Genomic DNA, 18,475 nt, shown 5'->3' on the forward strand with positions numbered 1-18,475 from the left:
TTGATAATTGCCTGGCTTAAACTCTTGCTTAAGAGCAAATTCAGCTGGACATCTTCAGCAGCACCAGAGTGCAGGGAGTAGGGCTTCATAGCATAAAGCTTAAAGAAGGTGTTAATGTGTCTTTCTGTGGCATTCAAACTCCAGAGAAGTAATTTCTGATCTCCTTTTTGTTCAGTCATATCTAAACCTCTTTTCCTGCTACTCATGTAGCCATGCACTCTACTGCTGTAGGTTATGTTACTGAACTGTGCTGCTTCCTTACATTAGATTCTTGAAAATATCCCACCAAAAGGGAAGGAAGTAGTGGAGTGTTGCTCCAGGGCCACTGTGACTGCATAAAATTATATGACATCTGGTAATCAAACTATTTTTCAGTGATGGCAGAATTTACAACACACTTTAAGCCAGTGGAAGAATAGTTGCTGCACATTGAAGGTTTACAACAAAAGCAGGAGAAAATACACCTGTAGCTCCTCAGCAGTCCATCACTAGTGTATGTCCTAAACATTTGGGTCGGAGAGTGATGGGTTGGGCTGCAGAATTAAAAGGTGAAAAGTGCTGGTTCAGAGCACTGTATTTTCTTGGAAGCTGATGAATTAACTATTTTCTTAGTTATCCTTTGCTTTTCTATAGTGAGTGTCCAGGGTAGAAAGAGTCATGAAATCATTAACTTAAACAGGGCATGTATTTTGAAAGGGGACTGAGCTGGTGTCTGCTGCTGGACTCTCTTTATGCTCTACATGAGACAAAGAGAAACCCACAAAGAAAGAACCTGGGAAAAGCAGGATCATATGCTCTTCTCCCTCCAAGTAAAAATGGTGTAACCACCTGTGAATGGAGTCACTCTTCATTTCTCTGCTCTCTTTCTGCCTTTGACTCTTATATTCCAAGCTGGAGAATGGCCTAGCTCATCAGAGGAGGTCAGGACTGTTCACCTCTCAGAAATGCCAGTGGTTAAGAAAGACAGTTATTCTGTGTGTTGGAAAACTTCAGGTTCAAACCATTCTACTAAAAAGAGCCAAAGTTGTGTCTGTTGGTCTGGGATATATGTAGTGTATCAAATATCAAAGGGTATGGAAATGAACATCGTGTTTTGGAATCCCAGAATATCATACAAACACAGGTGATCTGGTTTTACCAGCTTGTAATTGGACTTTTTCTTCACTTTGAGAGCATGCCTACATTGAGATGCCAAAGCTAAAGCTTGGTTGAGGGTCATTTTGGCAGAAAACATGTAATTTTTTATTGTTTGAGCAACTGAGCTATTTAGGTTTGTTAAAAGGACAATTCTGCAATGTGCATGCGCAAGCTCTGCCTGTGCAGCTTTGCACTTTTGGTGTCTGTGGTCTCTTTCTGATCATGTAGTTATTTGTTGGAAGTGACATGGTTTAGTTTATAACAACTTGTTTGCCAGGCATTCTACCAGTCAGTCCTCTCATTTTTGCCAACAATAAACTGCCTTCTCTGCTGACTCAGAGCTTTCTAAACCATTTATAGACAGGAGCAAATACAGCATGAGACAGAGACATCTTTAGTGCCATAGAGGGACTGCTGTGGTTTCACTCTGATTCAGGAGAAGAATGTGATAAACACATTAAATAAATGATTTTACATAGCTTCAGGGGCAAAAGGTAGATGGCTGCTGCAAGTTTTGTCCCTTCTGTCACTGCAATTGTTCATTGGCACATTTTTCATCTGCACCTACAATGGAGAATTCTTCCTGTACCATCTCCCGGCTTGCATTGGGTTGGCACTTCCTGCCCTGTTGGACATGTACCCCGCCTCCCAAACTCACCTGAAGTATCCAGCACCCTGTCAAAGAGTGCTTGAACATGTTCCTTCACTAAGGTTTGTGAATTCCAAAAAGCAGAACTACTTTATGCTTCAAAGTTCAGTTCTAGACACAGACTGACAGCACAACAGTAAAACAAAAGACTGGGGTCTTAGTACAAGGTGGGAAACAATTACAAAAAAAATATCCTTGGCCCAAGTTAAGAATTCTGTCAAAGTACTTTAATCCCTCTTAATTTCTGGAAGTTTTCCTTAAGTTGCAACAAATCCTCATTCTCCTTAGGATATTTATGAGTTGGTACTTTTCTTGTCTCATTTCTTAGTGTCAAGAGGATATTAAAAGCTTGTATTTAATGTTCTTTTGGTTTGTTTCTTGTGGGGTTTTTCAAGGAGAGAGATCGCTATGCATACAAGATTCATCTTCCAGAAACAGTAGAACAGTTGAGAAAATTCAATGCAAGACGAAAACTAAAGGTAAACTGAATGTAGTGTTAAAACAATATTATTACACAGCTTGAATTTTGTGTGATACTTGATTCATTTAAAAACTGCTAAGAGAAATCCCATGCTTTGCAGTTAGCAATAAAATAAAAAGTTGCAGCAGTACTTCACAGATGTTTATTGAAATTATGTCTTAGGCTGTTTGTCCTTTCTTTCTTAGTGCATAGTTTTCAAATTTCAGTGCAAATTGTCTGGTATCAACCAAGGTGTATATGAGGTCTTCATCTTAATTCAGTAATTTTGTATAATACAAATTACTGGAGAGAATCATGCAATCACTTTTTATTATTGTATTATGTTTATAATAAAAGGAACTAATAATAGTAATTTTTGATGTCTTTGTTGAAGAAGAACAAATACGTATTCTTCAGTTTATCCTATTTATGTTTAACTACATACTAGTTTATTTCTTAGCCATATTGAAAAGAATGTTAACATTTTAGCCCAAAACAATATGGTTTTCCTTCTGTTCTTGTCATGGAACGTTTAACAGAACATTTCTGAATTCACTGAAAGGTTCAGAAAATTGTGACAGAAACATGGAGCATTACAGTTCATAGGCTGTTTTACAATTTCTAATAAAACTCAGAATCAGGTATTCACACTGAGCTGCTGCTTTGCAAAAGTTTAATGTAGCTGAGGATGAGCAGATGACACAGTTCATGAGCAGCCTATTCTCTTAGAGGGTTTGTATGCCCAGGTAACATTTCCATTAAAATGCTATCTAGTACATTTTAGAATATGACCTGATTCCTGTTCTAGGTGCAATTTCAGATATTTCCCAGATTTCTTCCTGGGGAGGCCACTCTGTTTAGTTTCCTGAGCTTTTATACTTTTTTTTTTTTTATGCCATTTTATCCAAAGCACTGTTCTGCAGTATGTTTCATGAAATTCATCCATACTTCCATAACTGTGAGGCATTAAAACCTGAGTGGTTAAAGTGTAATTTATTTGAACAAGTAAATATATGTCAGAGGAGGTAACCATTTTTCTGGGTCTATAAATTCCCCTGTAATGCTCATTTTAGGACTCTGTGATTCTGAATAACTGTTATTTTTATATTGATGCATTATGGGTGTCAAAGTATTGTAGTGCTGTCAGTGTCAAATTATGACAATTTCTAAAATAAAAACATAATGTTTTGCTTTAAATAGTGAATTTTTATTCTTGCTAATCCACTCAGTCTAGGTAAGAGGAAAAGATAAAGAGATCAGTTAGTTTACATTGTACTACAATGCGAATTTATGCCTCACAGTTATTATTTCAAAATGCATTCACATAAAGAACTGTTCTGATGAATCCCCTTGCAAATAATATTTTTACTGTTTATTCGTGTATGACCAGCTTTTCTGATAGATATGGTCACTGATAAAAGGGAGGCAGAGCTGAAGACTAGAAAATATATTTGCTCTTCACTGAAAAGTTCAACACACAAGAGACCTCAGGAGACTGAGGGATCCAAGGGCTCTGGAAATGTTTCATTATCCTGCTTTGTGTAATTGAGACTCTGTGGGTGTTTTTATTCAGGGGGCAGTACTAGCAGCTGTGTCAAGCCACAAATTCAACTCCTTCTATGGTGACCCCCCTGAAGAGCTGCCAGACTTCTCTGAAGACCCCACCTCCTCAGGTATTTTAACAGAAAGTGTATTTACTGCAGTCAGCATGTCTTAAGTCCATACTGACCAGAGTACCAAGTATTTACTAATTTCTTGAGATTCCATAAAATTGAATATTAAGTTAACATTTATATGTGAAAGGATAAATAATTTTCAGTCACAATGGCATTCACAGCTGGCAAAAATGAAGAGAAAATCTCAGCACAGTTTTAAGCTTCTACTGAAATTCTGTCTGATTTTTTTATTTTTTAGTGTATGTACATTTAATTACAAATAATGTTATAATCTCTTTATAACATTTCTGTATACATTTCTTTTTATATTACTTGAGTATAAAAGCTTATTGAAATTTTGTCTTGAATTCTTAGGCAGGAGCAAAGCTCTAATACCTTACTAACAGTTATTTACAAAAAGAAGCCATTATGTACCAAATTTTCCTGACCTCCTGTTTTAGAGAACAATATGATTAAGATGTGTCCTGTTTAAAGTACACTGGACAGTATTTCTGGCCCCCAAATTTTCAGAGAGAGACAATACATGTACCCAGGGACATCCCAGCATACCTCAGAGGAGAAGATAATGCTTGTGCTGTGATCTAGGCCTTGGACAGGACAATGACCTTACCAAGCAATCCTTTTGTCCATAGCCCATATTCAGAAATTTAAATAACCTGTCAGTCCCTAAACTAACACAGCCCTGTCTTCATTATGTATCTTAATTTTGACATAACATTGCTCAAAATATTTGCAGTACAAAAGTCTGGGTTGGTTTGTCTGTCCTAAAATTAGGATTTAGGATCAATTTAAATGAACCTTTGAGAGAAATCTAAGACCAAAAGGACTGTCTTTAATTTTTCTAAACAATTTAGGAGGTACTGACAGAATATTTTAGCTATATACTGACTTTTCTAGAAGACATTTCAGGAACTTAATTGCGTGTGTTGATCTGCTGTGTGATAATTCTCTGTCCCAGTATTTTTATACGTGAGAAAATTATGTATTGACTGCATATATTATTTCTTTCCTTCTATTTCATATAAACAAGTAATTATAAATTATTTCAATGTCATTAATATAAGAATTATATGCCCCATAAGAATGGGGGCAACTTTTCTTGGTTGAAATTCTCCAATTTCACTTCTTGGAATCCAACTTCAAGTACTAAAATTAAAAGATTGCTTTGTCCTTAGACATGAGCACCATTCATAATTCCCATAGAAATTAATAAGAATCTCAGATCATTTATTGCAAATGGATAAACAAAGCCTCATGGCTTGAGTTCAGCCGCACAGCTTTTGGATACTTGAACTTGCAGTTAAGGATCCACCTATTCTTTTAAAGAAAGAATAAGTCAGTTTTACTTCACCTAGAACTCTTGCAGTGCCTTAATTTTTGTTTCCGTCTACTTCCCCCATTTCAGTGGTGAATGGCCACCAACATGACTGGCAGTGGCAACTTTCCTAATCTGGAAACAGCAGTTCTGCTTTCCAGTTTCAGTCTCACATCAACAGGACATGTGTCTTCCTCAGAATGATGTAATTGCAGATATCACTATACAGGAAAGTTCCAAGTTCTATTTTTTTCTGCTCGCAGAATACTTGAACCCAGTGCACATGTAAATTGTACAGAATATCTGTGTTGGATCCATTGTTAGTTTGTGTTCATCTCTGAAATAACTGAAACAAAAGCTTGGAATTCTCAGGACAGCAAAGTTATTCTCTAACCTGACATTGTTGATCAAACTGATGGGGGATCACAGTGATCAGGAAACCATGCTAAGTGGGTAGTTTTCATTATGTTTCTCTGACCCACTGCTTTAGCTGACAAAATACTTAATACTGAACACTAAGTCTTGCAAGAAAAGACTCTACAACTCTTTCAGCTTTCTCTTTCAGAGATTGTAACATTTCAGCTGAAATTCCTAGATATCAAAATCTATTTTGTTTCCTCTTCAGAAGTACTAATCGTATTTTCAAATACTTCTAGCTTGTAGGATGGGTCTTGGGATGATTCTAAACCAAACTAGTTTGGAGAAATTAAAACTCAAGTATTGCAGTAGAAACTTGATTATCTTAAGGTTATTTAAGTTTCCTTCCTAATACCTCATAATGTTATTCCAGATCATAAACTCTTAATGAAGAGCATTTAATATTTTAGATGTGGTTACCAATTATTCCTCCCATAAAATTTCATGAAGCCTATCACTCTAATTAAATGGTTTGTCAGAAACAGGCAAATACAGAACTCCTACAGAGATAAATATACAGAAATATGGATGCTTATTAAGTTATGCAAATCACATTTCCTCTCTTCCAGGGCTTTCCAAACACAGAAACAGAAAGTTTCAATTCTCTCTTTTTACCCAATTAGTCTAGAGGTGTTCTTCCTCAGAGTTCAGTATGGAAACCTGGGGTTGCTGGAACCTTGGAGCATCTTCCTGTGCTACCAGAGTATTATCCCAGGATAGGGAGGCACTGCAGGCAGCAAGTCAGATGACTTTTGTTGATGCAGAAGCACAGAGGATATTCTTGTTAGAGAGTTTTCCAGTGGAAGTCAGAAAATTTCATAGCTAAATTAGATGGGAATGAACAGAGATAAATTTCATTTAAGGTCAACCAAGGTTTTTTTTCTGTACACATCTTCCTTTCCTTTGTACAGTGTTAACAGCTCTTGGTTCCAACCACTTGCTGACCACTGGTGTTTCCTCTTTTGTCAGCAACCATCCTCTGAAAAACTTGAATTAATCCTGCTATCATCCTGTTGGTAACATTGCAGAAACCAGTCTTGCTGAATTTTGAATGCAATAAAACCTTTTAAAATACTGTTAAACTACAATGCTGCTTTATTGCTGACAGCCTGTGTTCAGTAACTTCTCCAGTAAAGCCACCAAGCAGCTCAGCTGACAAGCTTTCTGCAAATGGTCTTCTCTAGAATGTGAAACATTTGATTTTCAGGTTGCCTGTCTTCAAGACGTTGCAAAGTGTGTATTCCCCAAGGCAACAAATGTTTTGGATATTTTTAATATCCTGAAACAAACATAAATCTGAAGTTAGCAATCAGCAGCCCTGAAGGCTAAATCTGTCACAGGAGAAAAATGGTCCAGTAGGAAGTGTTTCAAGTGGACCATGAAATACATAAGGTGCCAGGGAAATTCACAGAGCTTGCTCTCTGCTGTCCTTCCCCATCTGCATCCCTCCTTTCTCCTGCCCAATGCCTGGCTCTCCTACCTCCTGATTGCACATTAGCTCTAGACAGGATTTCCTCTCCTTCTGTCATATGCTGGCCCCTTGTTCCCCAGGAGAATGTACAGACAAACAGTTATCAAGTGTTTTCATAACAGTGCCTCAGGCTGGGGAATGAACAGCACCAGTGGAAAGCTTTTAATTTTTCCTCCTTTTGCTTCTTGGGGTTTGACTTGAGAAGCTGAATTGAGGACAACTGTTTCATATGGGGTGTTAAGTAGATTCAAAATGGTTACGTTTTCAGGCCAACAGTTAGAAAAACTGATCAATTGAAGAGGTTTTTTATAAACTTTATGTTTCCAAAAGCTTTTTGTAACCACATTTTCAGAACCAAGTCAGTGCTGGAGTTAAGCTAGTGGATAGTCCATAGTCTTTGGAAAACTGCATAACTGATTTTTAATTGAAGCAACCCTTACCTTTTGGTTCAAGGCTGTTACTCTGATGTCTGCTGGAATTGCTTGGTCTGTGGCACACATTTCTGAACTGTGACTAAGAGGTTTCAGAGCAGCTTTTTGCCACAGACAGTTCTGGATTCCTGTAAGGGGATCCTCAAGCTGTGTTTTGGGGTAACCTCAGAGCAAGAGAAGAGCATGAGGGGCCAAATGTGCTCCTGCACCTGTGCTGAGCAGTGGCACTGCTGCAGTGCTTCCTGCCTTCATGTGAGTATTGGGCTCTGTGGTCACTCTGGAAGCAGATAAAAAGAAGCAGAGTTTTGCACCGCGCACAAAGCAGCCACACTGAACCTCCTTCAGTGCTTCTGCCTCATTTTCTCCACACACAGCATTTCTGCAAATGCTTTTTGGTATTTTGTCTCAGGATTGATGTGTGCAAATTGAAATTTTCATCCTCTTCTATTTTGTCAGACTCTATGTTGTCATGTTAAACAAGAAGTTTTTAACAGCATGAGATTTTGATTTTCAAATTTGATAATAAAAATGGGAATAAAGCTAAATCTCTTAGTCTTTCAGAGCAAGGTCAAACAGCATAGATACAGACAAGTTGTGAGCTCACTGTCTCCAACATACATGGAAGTAGCTGAACTCACAAGTTAGAATGATTAGTTGTTTTATGGGATTTAGAATTAATGAAATATTGTCAATGCAAGCCCATATCTTAAAACCCATCAGTTTCATCAACATAAGTAAGAAAAAAACCCCACTTATGTAATGCAAAAATTATCATCACTGATTTTGTAAATATTTGCAAAGGGTGTTGTGTAACATTTTAAAATATGAATGCTTGGGAAAAAAAAATACATTCACCTTATAATTATTATTAATTTCTTCACTAGTATTACAAGCACAGCCATCAGTTTTGAGATCATGAGTTTGTGTGTTTCCAACATTCTATTATTAACTTTATGATTTTTCAGCTATTAATTCTTTGCTCTGATATGTTTAAATTTAAAAAATGGCATAAAGACACTGTTAATTAAAAGCAATAATGAAGTGATTATATTTCTAAGTGGTTCACTTAACATTTCTCACTGAAACTTTTGATTTCAATATAACATTGCTAAATTTTGCTTACTAAGTATATTAATATGATGTTATGCATCATGTGCAGCATGTTGACTTATTTTATCATTTTGACTCTTATAATATTTTTACTAAAAATCACTTTTTGTCCATGAGTGTTTTAAAATAGTTTAACCAGTATTGAGAAAAGTCTGGTATTAATAGATCTCTAACACTGCATCCATGTGCTGCCTTCCCAATGCCAAATGTTTGTTTTCCTCCCATCCCAGTCTGCCAGTGCCATTTGCTTCACACATAGAAAAACCATATTAAAAACTGGGGGGATCCTTGTCACTTTGTTGAGACTATTTTGTGGCTAAATTAGTCTGCTAGGTTGCAGCTTTATAAATGGCTTGTTCTGAAATCTTCATACTGTTTGTTGTTTGTCCAAACGCTGCCTTCCTTCTAGGACTTCTAGCAGCAGAAAGTAGGTATCCCTTTGTTTTCCTTTAAGGCATATCAGTCAGCTATGGTGTGTGTCTTTGCATGCTTAAAAATCTGCTTTCTTTTGCTTCTCTTTGCTCCTTTCAGTTTTAATACTGCCTGTTCAGATAAAATTATATGGTATTGACTAAATCTGTAGACAGTGTAATATATAATTAACAGTATAATCAAGCAGAAGGATGATTTCCAAGGAATTCTGAAGGTTCTAATTTAGAGGCAGTATTAAAATTACCTGAGTTTTGGGGTTTTTTCCCCAATATTTAATATTTGCAGCACAACTGAACTAAAATTTAATTTTCATTGAATTAATAAAGTATATTTTGGTTTTGCATTTTCATTCCAAAATTGTTTTCATAGACTGATGTGGTTTTTTTTCTTCCTACCACCAAACATATAATGTAATATTAGTCAAATATTATATTCTTGCTCTACGCTTGCATGAACTTTCTTGATCCTTCTGTGTTGATGTGGCACCTGATCTATGCATATGCACTGTGGATATGCATACACCTGATTCAATAACTATCCAAAATGTGTCTCCTCAATGAAGGAATGTTGTTGGCATGTAGGGAAGAGGTTCTGCTGCAAGGTAGCTGCACACTTCGTGAGAAACTGGGAGCACAAGCACTTCTAAAACCTGCAGGCAATACTAGGCAGAGGAGAAGCTGTGAAATTTTAGACCCTTTGATACAAACCACAACCACTGCAAAAACAACTAATTCTGCAAAACTAATTCTCCAAAAACAAGCTATAGAAAGTGGGGTTTTCCTGCAGCATTTTAAGACATGTAGATTAACAGCTCTACTTCTGTCCTAGCTCAGGACATGTCAGCAGCACATGTGTCCCTGTCTCCAGTTCTGATCAGTCATGGATTTTGTGGTTGTTGTTGTTTGGTTCATTCTTTTGATTTTGCAGATTGTGGGGGAAGTTGTTCCTTTTCCTCCTATTTCTGCATCTCAGAATGCCTGTCCAGTAACATGAGAGTGAAATGGATTCCATGGATTTTTGTATAAAAGTTTTGTGATAGTATTATTTATAAGCAGTTGAAGGGGGGAAGGAAGAAACAAAACTCAGACAGAGCCTGTGACATGATTTTTGGGTTTTTGTTTGTGCATAGAGACTTTTCTTCCACAAACTGACTATAATGGGGTGCTGCTGTCATGCTGGTCAGAAGGGGGTTTTAAGACATTTTTGCAATGAGGAAGAACCTAAGGAAGGGGTAGTGAAGGGCATTCATCTATTAAAAGATTCATTTGTTTACTTGCATGTGAGTGCACTTACATGTAGGCTACAGGTCTGGTCTGAAAAATAACACTTCTGCATGTTTCTGCAGCACCACACTAGACTGGCTTCTGTCATATCTGTGGCTGGATTTTCAGTGAGGGGTAGCTGGGAAAAAGAGTTAACAAACTCATTTGTGTGAAGGTGCCAAGTATGGGGACAGGAGAAAGTGGAGCCATGCCTATACTCAGTGCCCCTGTGTGTGCAGATGAAAAAAGTCTCTCTTCAAAATTAAGCATCAGTTTCTCATTGCCCTTTGTCCTCTCTCCCACCAATTGCTCTTCCCCCCCATCCTTTGTTGTTTTCCATATGTAGTACTCTCCTCTATATTCCTTCTGCTGTTTGGAAACACTTAATATCTTTGTTTCCTTTTTTCTTTATTTTTCTTTTTTTCCTTTGTTTAGTCTCTTTCTTCCTGTTTTTCTCTCCTGCACCTATTTCCTTTAGTTTCTTTTCTGACTTCTACATGCCTTTCTCTCTTTTCTTGTATTCCTTAGATGTTCTTACCTTCTTTAATGTAGCTGTAAATCCCAATACCCTCCATTGCACCAGCAGTCTTCTTTCTGAATCATTTTTGTCATCTCCATAAACATCCATCTTTCTAGCTCTCTTACTGCACTCTTCCTGATTGTTTTATATACATACAGTGTATGTATATACATATATTTGTATTAGCACTGCCTTATTTGCTTCCCAGTAGCATTCACAGAACTGTGTGCATGTAGGAGCTTATTTGTAAATTTGTAGGGTGTCTAAACTTCACTGTTTGATTTCAGTCCAAGAAGGAGGAAGTCATGGATGGCAATAGAGCTCACATCTGAGCAGGACAGAGCCTTTACTTGCCTTACATTTTAATTATACTGCTGTGCATATGTAAAACATGTATCTGCCACTTTATTTTAACCTATTACAGTCATGTACATGCATACACCTGCTCTGGCTGTCATCTGTTCCTGCAGTCAGTTGCTCTGGAATACAGTGAACAGCAAAGAGCCACAAATTACTGTGTGAGATCAGAGCCATCTCGACTCCAGTGATTTCTGCAGATGTTGCTGCTAGTGGTGAAGAGCAGCTGATGCTCAGCTGGCTTTCTCTAAATCTGAGATGTTACATCAGTTAAAGTAGTGGAAAGGTTTGCACTTTATAATAATGCCCATGCTTGGTGGGTTTTTTTTTTGTTTTGTTTTTGTGGTGGTTTTTTTTTGGGTTTTTTGTTGTTGTTGTTGTTGTTTTTTGGGTTTTTTTGTGGGTTTTTTTTTTTTTTTGTGAGATTATATCCTGTGACTTTGTTTTGTGATTCTAATATTTGATCTCTAAAATTTGACAATTTCTGATGATTTTTTTGTCATTCCTTGCTGGATGGACTACCCTCAGACTTCTTCACAAACAAAGTAAAATGTAAATCCTGCCTTCTGAAATGCCTGTGCTTTAAGAGCCAGGATTGGTCTTTTAATTTCATTTCCAGCAGCTGCCCATGAGAAGGCAGCCAAGAAATGAGGCTGAGAGAAATGAGTTTCTGTTTACTGTAGTTTGGGTGGCATAAGGACAGAACTGTGATATACAGAGAAATTGCAAATGACAGCAAAGCCTTGCTTAGTCATTTAAATACCACAGTTACTTAGCTATTTACACAACATAAATAACAATTGAAAAGCCAAACAAATAAAGGTAGTTTATAAGAATTAACAGGATACAAATGAGTGGCTGGTGTCATCAACTTCATTTTATGTGGTTCTTCAAATCTAAGAGATTTAAATTTTGCCAATGTCTCTTTCATAAAAACATGCTATTATTATAATGGTCATCATAAGTTTTTCTATAATAGTAATTGCAGGAGACTGGCAAAAAGGTGATTATAGTTTTGTGTTTAAACAATGTCAGGCATCCTGAGTTCTGGATTTTCATTACTCAGAAGCGGGTTTATGACTGACCCAAGACTTAAATGAGCATTTGTAATCTTCAGTGTTAAAAAATAAATCAAGGAGTTCTTTTGCCCTCTGTCAGAATGTGTTTGCAGTCAGGATGTAGTCTGTGCTTTGCAGCAATATCTGAGTCTCTTTACCTAAACACTTTTTTCAGTTGTACACTGTTGCAGATCACCTGCCACATGAAAAGAGGTTCCTATTTCTGTTTATTGCCTGTTACCTATCAAAGGGAGCCAGTTACACCTCCCTGGTGTGCTGAGAAATCTCAGAAAAGCAAATTTTGGGATGTTTTGTGCTGGGGGACACATGACTACTGCAGGATATGTAGGTAATTCTTGGAATAGTCCTTAAAATTCTCTTTTACTCTGTTCTGGGGAGAAGTAAGCAACTCCTCCCTACCTTTAAATTTCAGTTTCTCTCGTCAAACCACCTGTTCCAGACTAGAATAGCTGGATGTTGTAGTAACAACACTATTTTATCAAAGCTTTGCCTGCTTCCAGCCTGATGAACTAGTGTCCATAGCAACTTCAGGTGCACTGCATGAGAACTACAAAGACTCTAGAGACAGAATTCAGCTGTAAGAGAAAACTATTTCTGATTGGCTATCTCCAAAAATGAGATAGCAGAACCCACCCAGAATAGTTGTGGTAACTTTGACTGTGCATTGTGTAAAGAGAAAATCCCAAGTTTCTGCCTCACAAGGCAAATACATGTCTCTGATAAATAACAGATCTGCCTCAGTAGGCAGAAGACTGCTCAGTTCATCTCTGTCTTCTCAGAAGTAATTGGGTGTCATCCTTAAGAAGTCATTCCACTAACTATAAAAGCATTTTATGTACTAGTGGTGACTGCAGGAGACTGTCATAAGCATTCTAATGTGGTTTTTCCTCTTTTTTATATGACAGCTCATAGTTTTCAACTTTCCACAGCTGGCAGTCCCCAGAAAACTCTGAGTAGCTGCAGCCATCCTTTCTTAGGTATTCTTATGGGAATACAGGGAAGACAAGGTTGTGTGCATGGCCCAGAGTGTCACTGCTCCTTTTGACACTGAGGTCATTTGCTGTGCATTTACTGGAGGATGCACAGTCTTCTCACAGAACCATGTTTGGTGTGGATTTTGTTACTGTTTCTGCAGAGAAGAGTCTTCTATTTATATCACTGGAATTGCAGCCTTTCCTGTGCAATTGGATCTGGTTTTATAGTAACTTAAGGTGCAGGGTGAGATTCATCTCACCCAAAAGTTGGGGCTACTTGAAAATTCTGGGGCAGTGATTAGTATTTTCTAGCAAAGTTTACTTTATGGAGTCTTAAAAAACAAATGAACACAGCCAGTCAAGTTGGTCAACTTCCTGATTTTTCCTGCCTTACTAATATTTATGCATCATTCTAATTTTCATGTTTCTAGATTCTGTCTGTAACTGTTACAGACCATGAGAAGTCTGAGGTTTTAGCTTACATGAGTGTAATAATTCACTTAAGTCTTATCATCTGTGAGGATATTTTAGCTGAGGCTAAAATGGGTGCACTTGCAATGTTGAAAAGAGGTTAAATCCTATTTCAAGAGGATATAAGCTTTAATTATAAATATTGAGTGCCTTTACACTTTTCCCAAAGGTTAGAAATTTAGCTTGAATATGAATCTTTTTAGAAACAGGTGTGCTGTAAAGGTTGGTTAACTTTATTTTGTGTAGTATCTCTTCCCTGAATTTAAAACTCTTCTGAAAGGAACTTTTAGACATTTTAACAGATGTCTGTAACAAAGAGAGTTTAGGTATTCATGAAAATGGGTGTAAAATTGTTCTGTCACCTTTTTTTAAGCACTAACCTGCTGTATATTGCTGCTATGCCGTTTTCTCATGCAGGTGCACATTATTTGTAAATGAGTGAGGGGCATGGCAGTAGATGAAGCATATGATTATAAGTAAAAAAAAAAAAAAATAAGGTAAAAACTGTCATTTGGGAGATTAACAAAGTTGCTGTCAGAAAGTCCCATCAAATTTCTTAAGGATATTCTTGGAAACTTTATTTATAGCCTTCTATTCAATGTGACCAATGGACAGAAGAAAAAAGACACCTAATGATCAAACCCTAATTTTTTTTGAATTCCCAAATATTCAAGAGGTTGTTGAGATGCAAATATTGAAAAATCATAACTTTCATTTCCATTTCAAAGCCCTCAAAGAATTCCACAAAACAAAGTTTGCAGAGGAAATAATACTGTCAAATAAAAAATATGGTGGTCCAGAGCATTTGGTGTTTCACAATAACACAGCACTGCAGGCAACTTTGAACATGCTTCTTACTGCTTCCAAATTTGGCTCAGGTTTTGGGGATTATGGACAACACTGAGCAGTATTAGAGACTCTTAAGATCCCCAGGCCTCTGAAGTGAACCTTTTCTTGAGTTTTCCTTAAATACCCCAAATATACAGAAAGGGCTTTGAACCAAGAAAAAGAAGCTTTGCTTGAAAATAAAATAATTCAAACTCTGAGCGTGAAAAGAGCAGAAATAGAAGAGAATTTTAACAAATTTTCTTTTACTGACTGGATCCTGGAAAGTCAAGCACTTTCCTTCAGGCTTGGAGATCTCTAAGTCCATCAGCCTTTTAACTGATGTGCTGAACATGTGCACAGTCCTTTTGGGAAAACAGTGCAGTCCTTTTGGGGTCCCTGGGTAGGTTTTTTTCCTTGCCTTTGAGGCTTAGCTCTGATCTCTCCATCCTCTTACCAGCAGATCCCCAGCCCTTATATTTTCTCAGGTTTCCTGCTGTGTGTCTGGCAGAGGGATGTGGATGGTTCCTTTCAGCTGAGCAGCCTTGTTCATTATCAAAGAGGAAGCAAATTTTTCTCTTTTTCAGTGCATCCGACCTCGTGCACAGCAACTACTAAAAGTCAAGCCATTTGTTTTACTTGCTGACAGCCACAGATTTTTAAAAGAACATAAATTAGTACATCAAATAGGTATAAGTAGTCAGATGCACTTGATGGGAAAGAATTAAGAAGTTTTATTGCTCCTGAGACATGAGTTGTGAGTGAGGGGGATATTGCGGTTCTCAAGCCTTGTACAGAGAGCTGTGAGGAGAATCCTAGGCTGAGGTTTCTACTGAATGTGATGCAAGAGTTTCTAGATTTGTAATTTATTTCTCTTTCTTGGCCATGAGGTTGCAAGTCTCGTATAGTAGTTTTTGTGTATTTTGTTGTGTTTATTCCAGTTTTTCAGGATTTTCAGAGAAATAAGTTAACTTCTTTCCTTGTGTGGTTAAGAGCAGTTTGGTATATTGTTTTTATTACATTCTGAAAATGCAGTACAAAAGGCTTTGAGTTAAGGAGGGCTGGTAAGAATTGTTCATGCAATAGAAGATAGAATTTCAAGGAATGCAGCAATTTTTTAGATGTTACCTATCTTGTTAAAAATACACAGGCAAATGTATAAGTGAACAGAATAAGCATATTGATGAGAAATTAGTGAAATAGAGAATGTGTAGAATTCAGTATCCAGAATTAAGAATTTAATTATGAAAAAGCATTCAGTAGTTCACTGCCAGACCACCAGCATTGCTGCAGACTCTCACTGGATATGCTGCCTTCTTACCAGTTGTTTTTACCACAGTGAAGAAAGTGAAGACATGATCCGTGGGCGTTGAGATAAGCAAAGTTGGCATTCTAGTAAAGCACACAGGTGGCAGCCACCACTGATACTCTCTTTTTAAACAAGTTTTCACACAGAACGACTGTGGGCTGGTTTACTGCAGGTTTGTGTTGTGTTCTTTGTCCTCTCCTGCTGAGAGTTCAGCTTTTCCTCCTGGACTTCCACCTTCCACACTCCCTCCCGTTTCTCCTTTTTGTCTCCATAGCTCTCGCTTCTCTCCCACCCCCATGCCATATAAAAATCATCCTCATCCTCATGGCCCAAAGCAATGCCCTGGTGAAAAAGCAGCAAGTGTAATAGCTGGGCAGGAGATAACCAGGCAAGCAGAACAAACAGAACAAAAACACATGACAGCCTTTTTTGTCCCCCAGAGGATTCAGCAGTCAGGTGTTTCTCCCTCTTCCCTTCTTTATCCCAATGCTGATTTTTAAAATATTTGTGAAAGTATTGGTTCTTCCTGATTTTACCAATGTTTCGGATTTGATTTCAAAATAATTCTTACTGATGTTTTACAATTTTACAGTATGTATTTGAAATTGTCTGGCAGTTCAAAAAGAGAAGTGGGGTGGAATGGTGAGGACAGGCCAATAATCCAAATAGCTCCATAAGATATCGTTGGAAGCAAGGTTAAAATAGAACAAAGATGAGCTTAATAAAATTAGGCTTTAACCTCTCTCCCATTAAGCCATTTCTTATGTGTAATTACATTATCTGTGAGCACTTTTGATATATGAAAAATTTATTCAGTGAATTTTCCTGTTAAAACTCCAGCTTTTTTGAGCTCCTATTCTAGTTGTACCAGATGAATTGAAAGTTTCTTTTTCCAAAGTTCAGTTTACTATGAGCCTTTGCTTTATTGATTTTTTTTTCTGTTTTTTTTCCTGTCTGTTGCCCCATAGGAGCAGTCTCACAGGTGCTGGATAGCCTGGAAGAAATTCATGCACTTACAGACTGCAGTGAAAAAGACTTAGATTTCCTTCACAGTGTTTTCCAGGATCAGCATCTTCACACGTTACTAGATGTAAGTTTTCTGTGATAAAAATTTGAATTTGTTCCTGTATCTGTTGTTCATTGGATAATATTTTATTTTATCCTGAGCATATTCCCTTTTCTTGTTTGATACCAAAATCAGTTTCTTTAGTTGTAGAATGTAAGAATCATCCAGCACTTTATGCAAAAATAAATTTTTAGGACTGTAATATAGAGTATATTAGAATATGTAAGTGATCAAGAGTTTGAGTTAATAGGTTTGCTTTAAAATAATTCATCAGAATAGATTTTTTCTTTTAATATGGGCGAGATTTTAGGGTTTTTTTAAAAAAAAGTTTTTTAAAATTTTAAACATGAATTGCAACTTTATAACTGTACATATTCTATTATTATTAACATTAAATCTACTAATGTTAGGCCAGTTCTGGGGATATTCTTACAAGTGTGAAATTTTTTCGTGTGATGCACCAAGGTATGTTCATTTCTCTTTCACACTTGGACATGGTATGTAATAGGCTCAGTCATCTAAAATCTGATTGCTCTGTGGTTCTGGAGAGCTGCTAGTCCATAGGCAGCAGTGTCTTAGTGGAGTGCCAAAACACTCGCTGGGTGACAAATTCAAAAGGACATCCTGTTGTCAGTGACTTTGTATGTGCACAGCACTGAGGTCTAAAATAAAAGTCAAAAAAATTAGCAGAAAAAATACTTTCCCTGATGTTTTTTTCTGGGATATGTGGATACTTAATGCTGAAGACAGAGGACTTGCTTTTCAGACAGACCAGCTTTTTCTAAAGCAATCTGCACCTTGCACTGAGAAAAAACTCCAGATGGAACCAAATGCACAGAGGCGCCTTGGCAGGTGCTGTGGCACAGCAGTGGCAGATCTCTAGAACAAAGCAGCTGGCACTGAGGAGCCAGTGCTGACAATTCTGTGTGTTCTAAGGGCTTTTACTTTATTCCAGTTGTACTGCAGTCCTGTGGACTGAATAACCACTGGTACGTGAACAGCATCTTTTATTTTAATGTTGTTTGAGAGTAAATATGCTCTGTTAACACTGTATGGTGAAAAATGAAGAATGGTAGGTGGGCATAATGAGATTAATTTTAAAAATGCACTCCTGGATCAAGCCATAATGCTTGTGTGATCACATGGATGATGACCTTTTTAGTACAATGTCTTAAACTGAACAGCTCAGTGAATATCACAAATCTAACAAGATGTGTGTGCTTTTTACCCAGTGAAAGAGCCACAGGAGTAGGAGTCATTCCAGCTGTCTGATCTGAGGTAGATTATTATGTTTGTAGAGACTTGAGAGAATTTCTGCAAAACTGTTGAATGCCCTGGTTCCTCTGTGCAGCTTTGCAGGAGCACGAGCTGAATGTCAACAACCACAGGTCCTTTGGTGTCCAAACTCTTTACAATGTAATGAATGATTTGTACTCTTGTTACAGTTTGGGCAGTCACTTGAATTCTGTGCATTCTTGAAGTTTAAGGGATTGCAGTCTGGACATGGCCCCCGC

At 37.3% G+C, this 18,475-nt stretch overlaps 1 protein-coding gene across 10 annotated transcripts in view; it reads left to right on the forward strand.

The window, feature by feature from the left end:
• The window catches only part of CASK (calcium/calmodulin dependent serine protein kinase), a 187,283-nt gene that overhangs the window by 116,166 nt on the left and 52,642 nt on the right, over window positions 1-18,475 (forward strand). For 7 of the 10 annotated variants that reach the window (XM_053936059.1, XM_053936063.1, XM_053936065.1 and 4 more), the window contains exons 9-12: window positions 2,182-2,265; window positions 3,820-3,919; window positions 9,076-9,093; window positions 16,864-16,985. In XM_053936059.1, the coding sequence (XP_053792034.1) occupies window positions 2,182-2,265; window positions 3,820-3,919; window positions 9,076-9,093; window positions 16,864-16,985 (324 nt within the window). The remainder of the gene's footprint in view (window positions 1-2,181; window positions 2,266-3,819; window positions 3,920-9,075; window positions 9,094-16,863; window positions 16,986-18,475) is intronic. The other 3 variants (XM_053936061.1, XM_053936066.1, XM_053936068.1) reach the window with 1 other exon arrangement.

This window comes from Vidua chalybeata, chromosome 2 (genome assembly GCF_026979565.1).
Source record: "Vidua chalybeata isolate OUT-0048 chromosome 2, bVidCha1 merged haplotype, whole genome shotgun sequence".
In the NCBI taxonomy this organism is placed as follows: domain Eukaryota; kingdom Metazoa; phylum Chordata; class Aves; order Passeriformes; family Viduidae; genus Vidua; species Vidua chalybeata.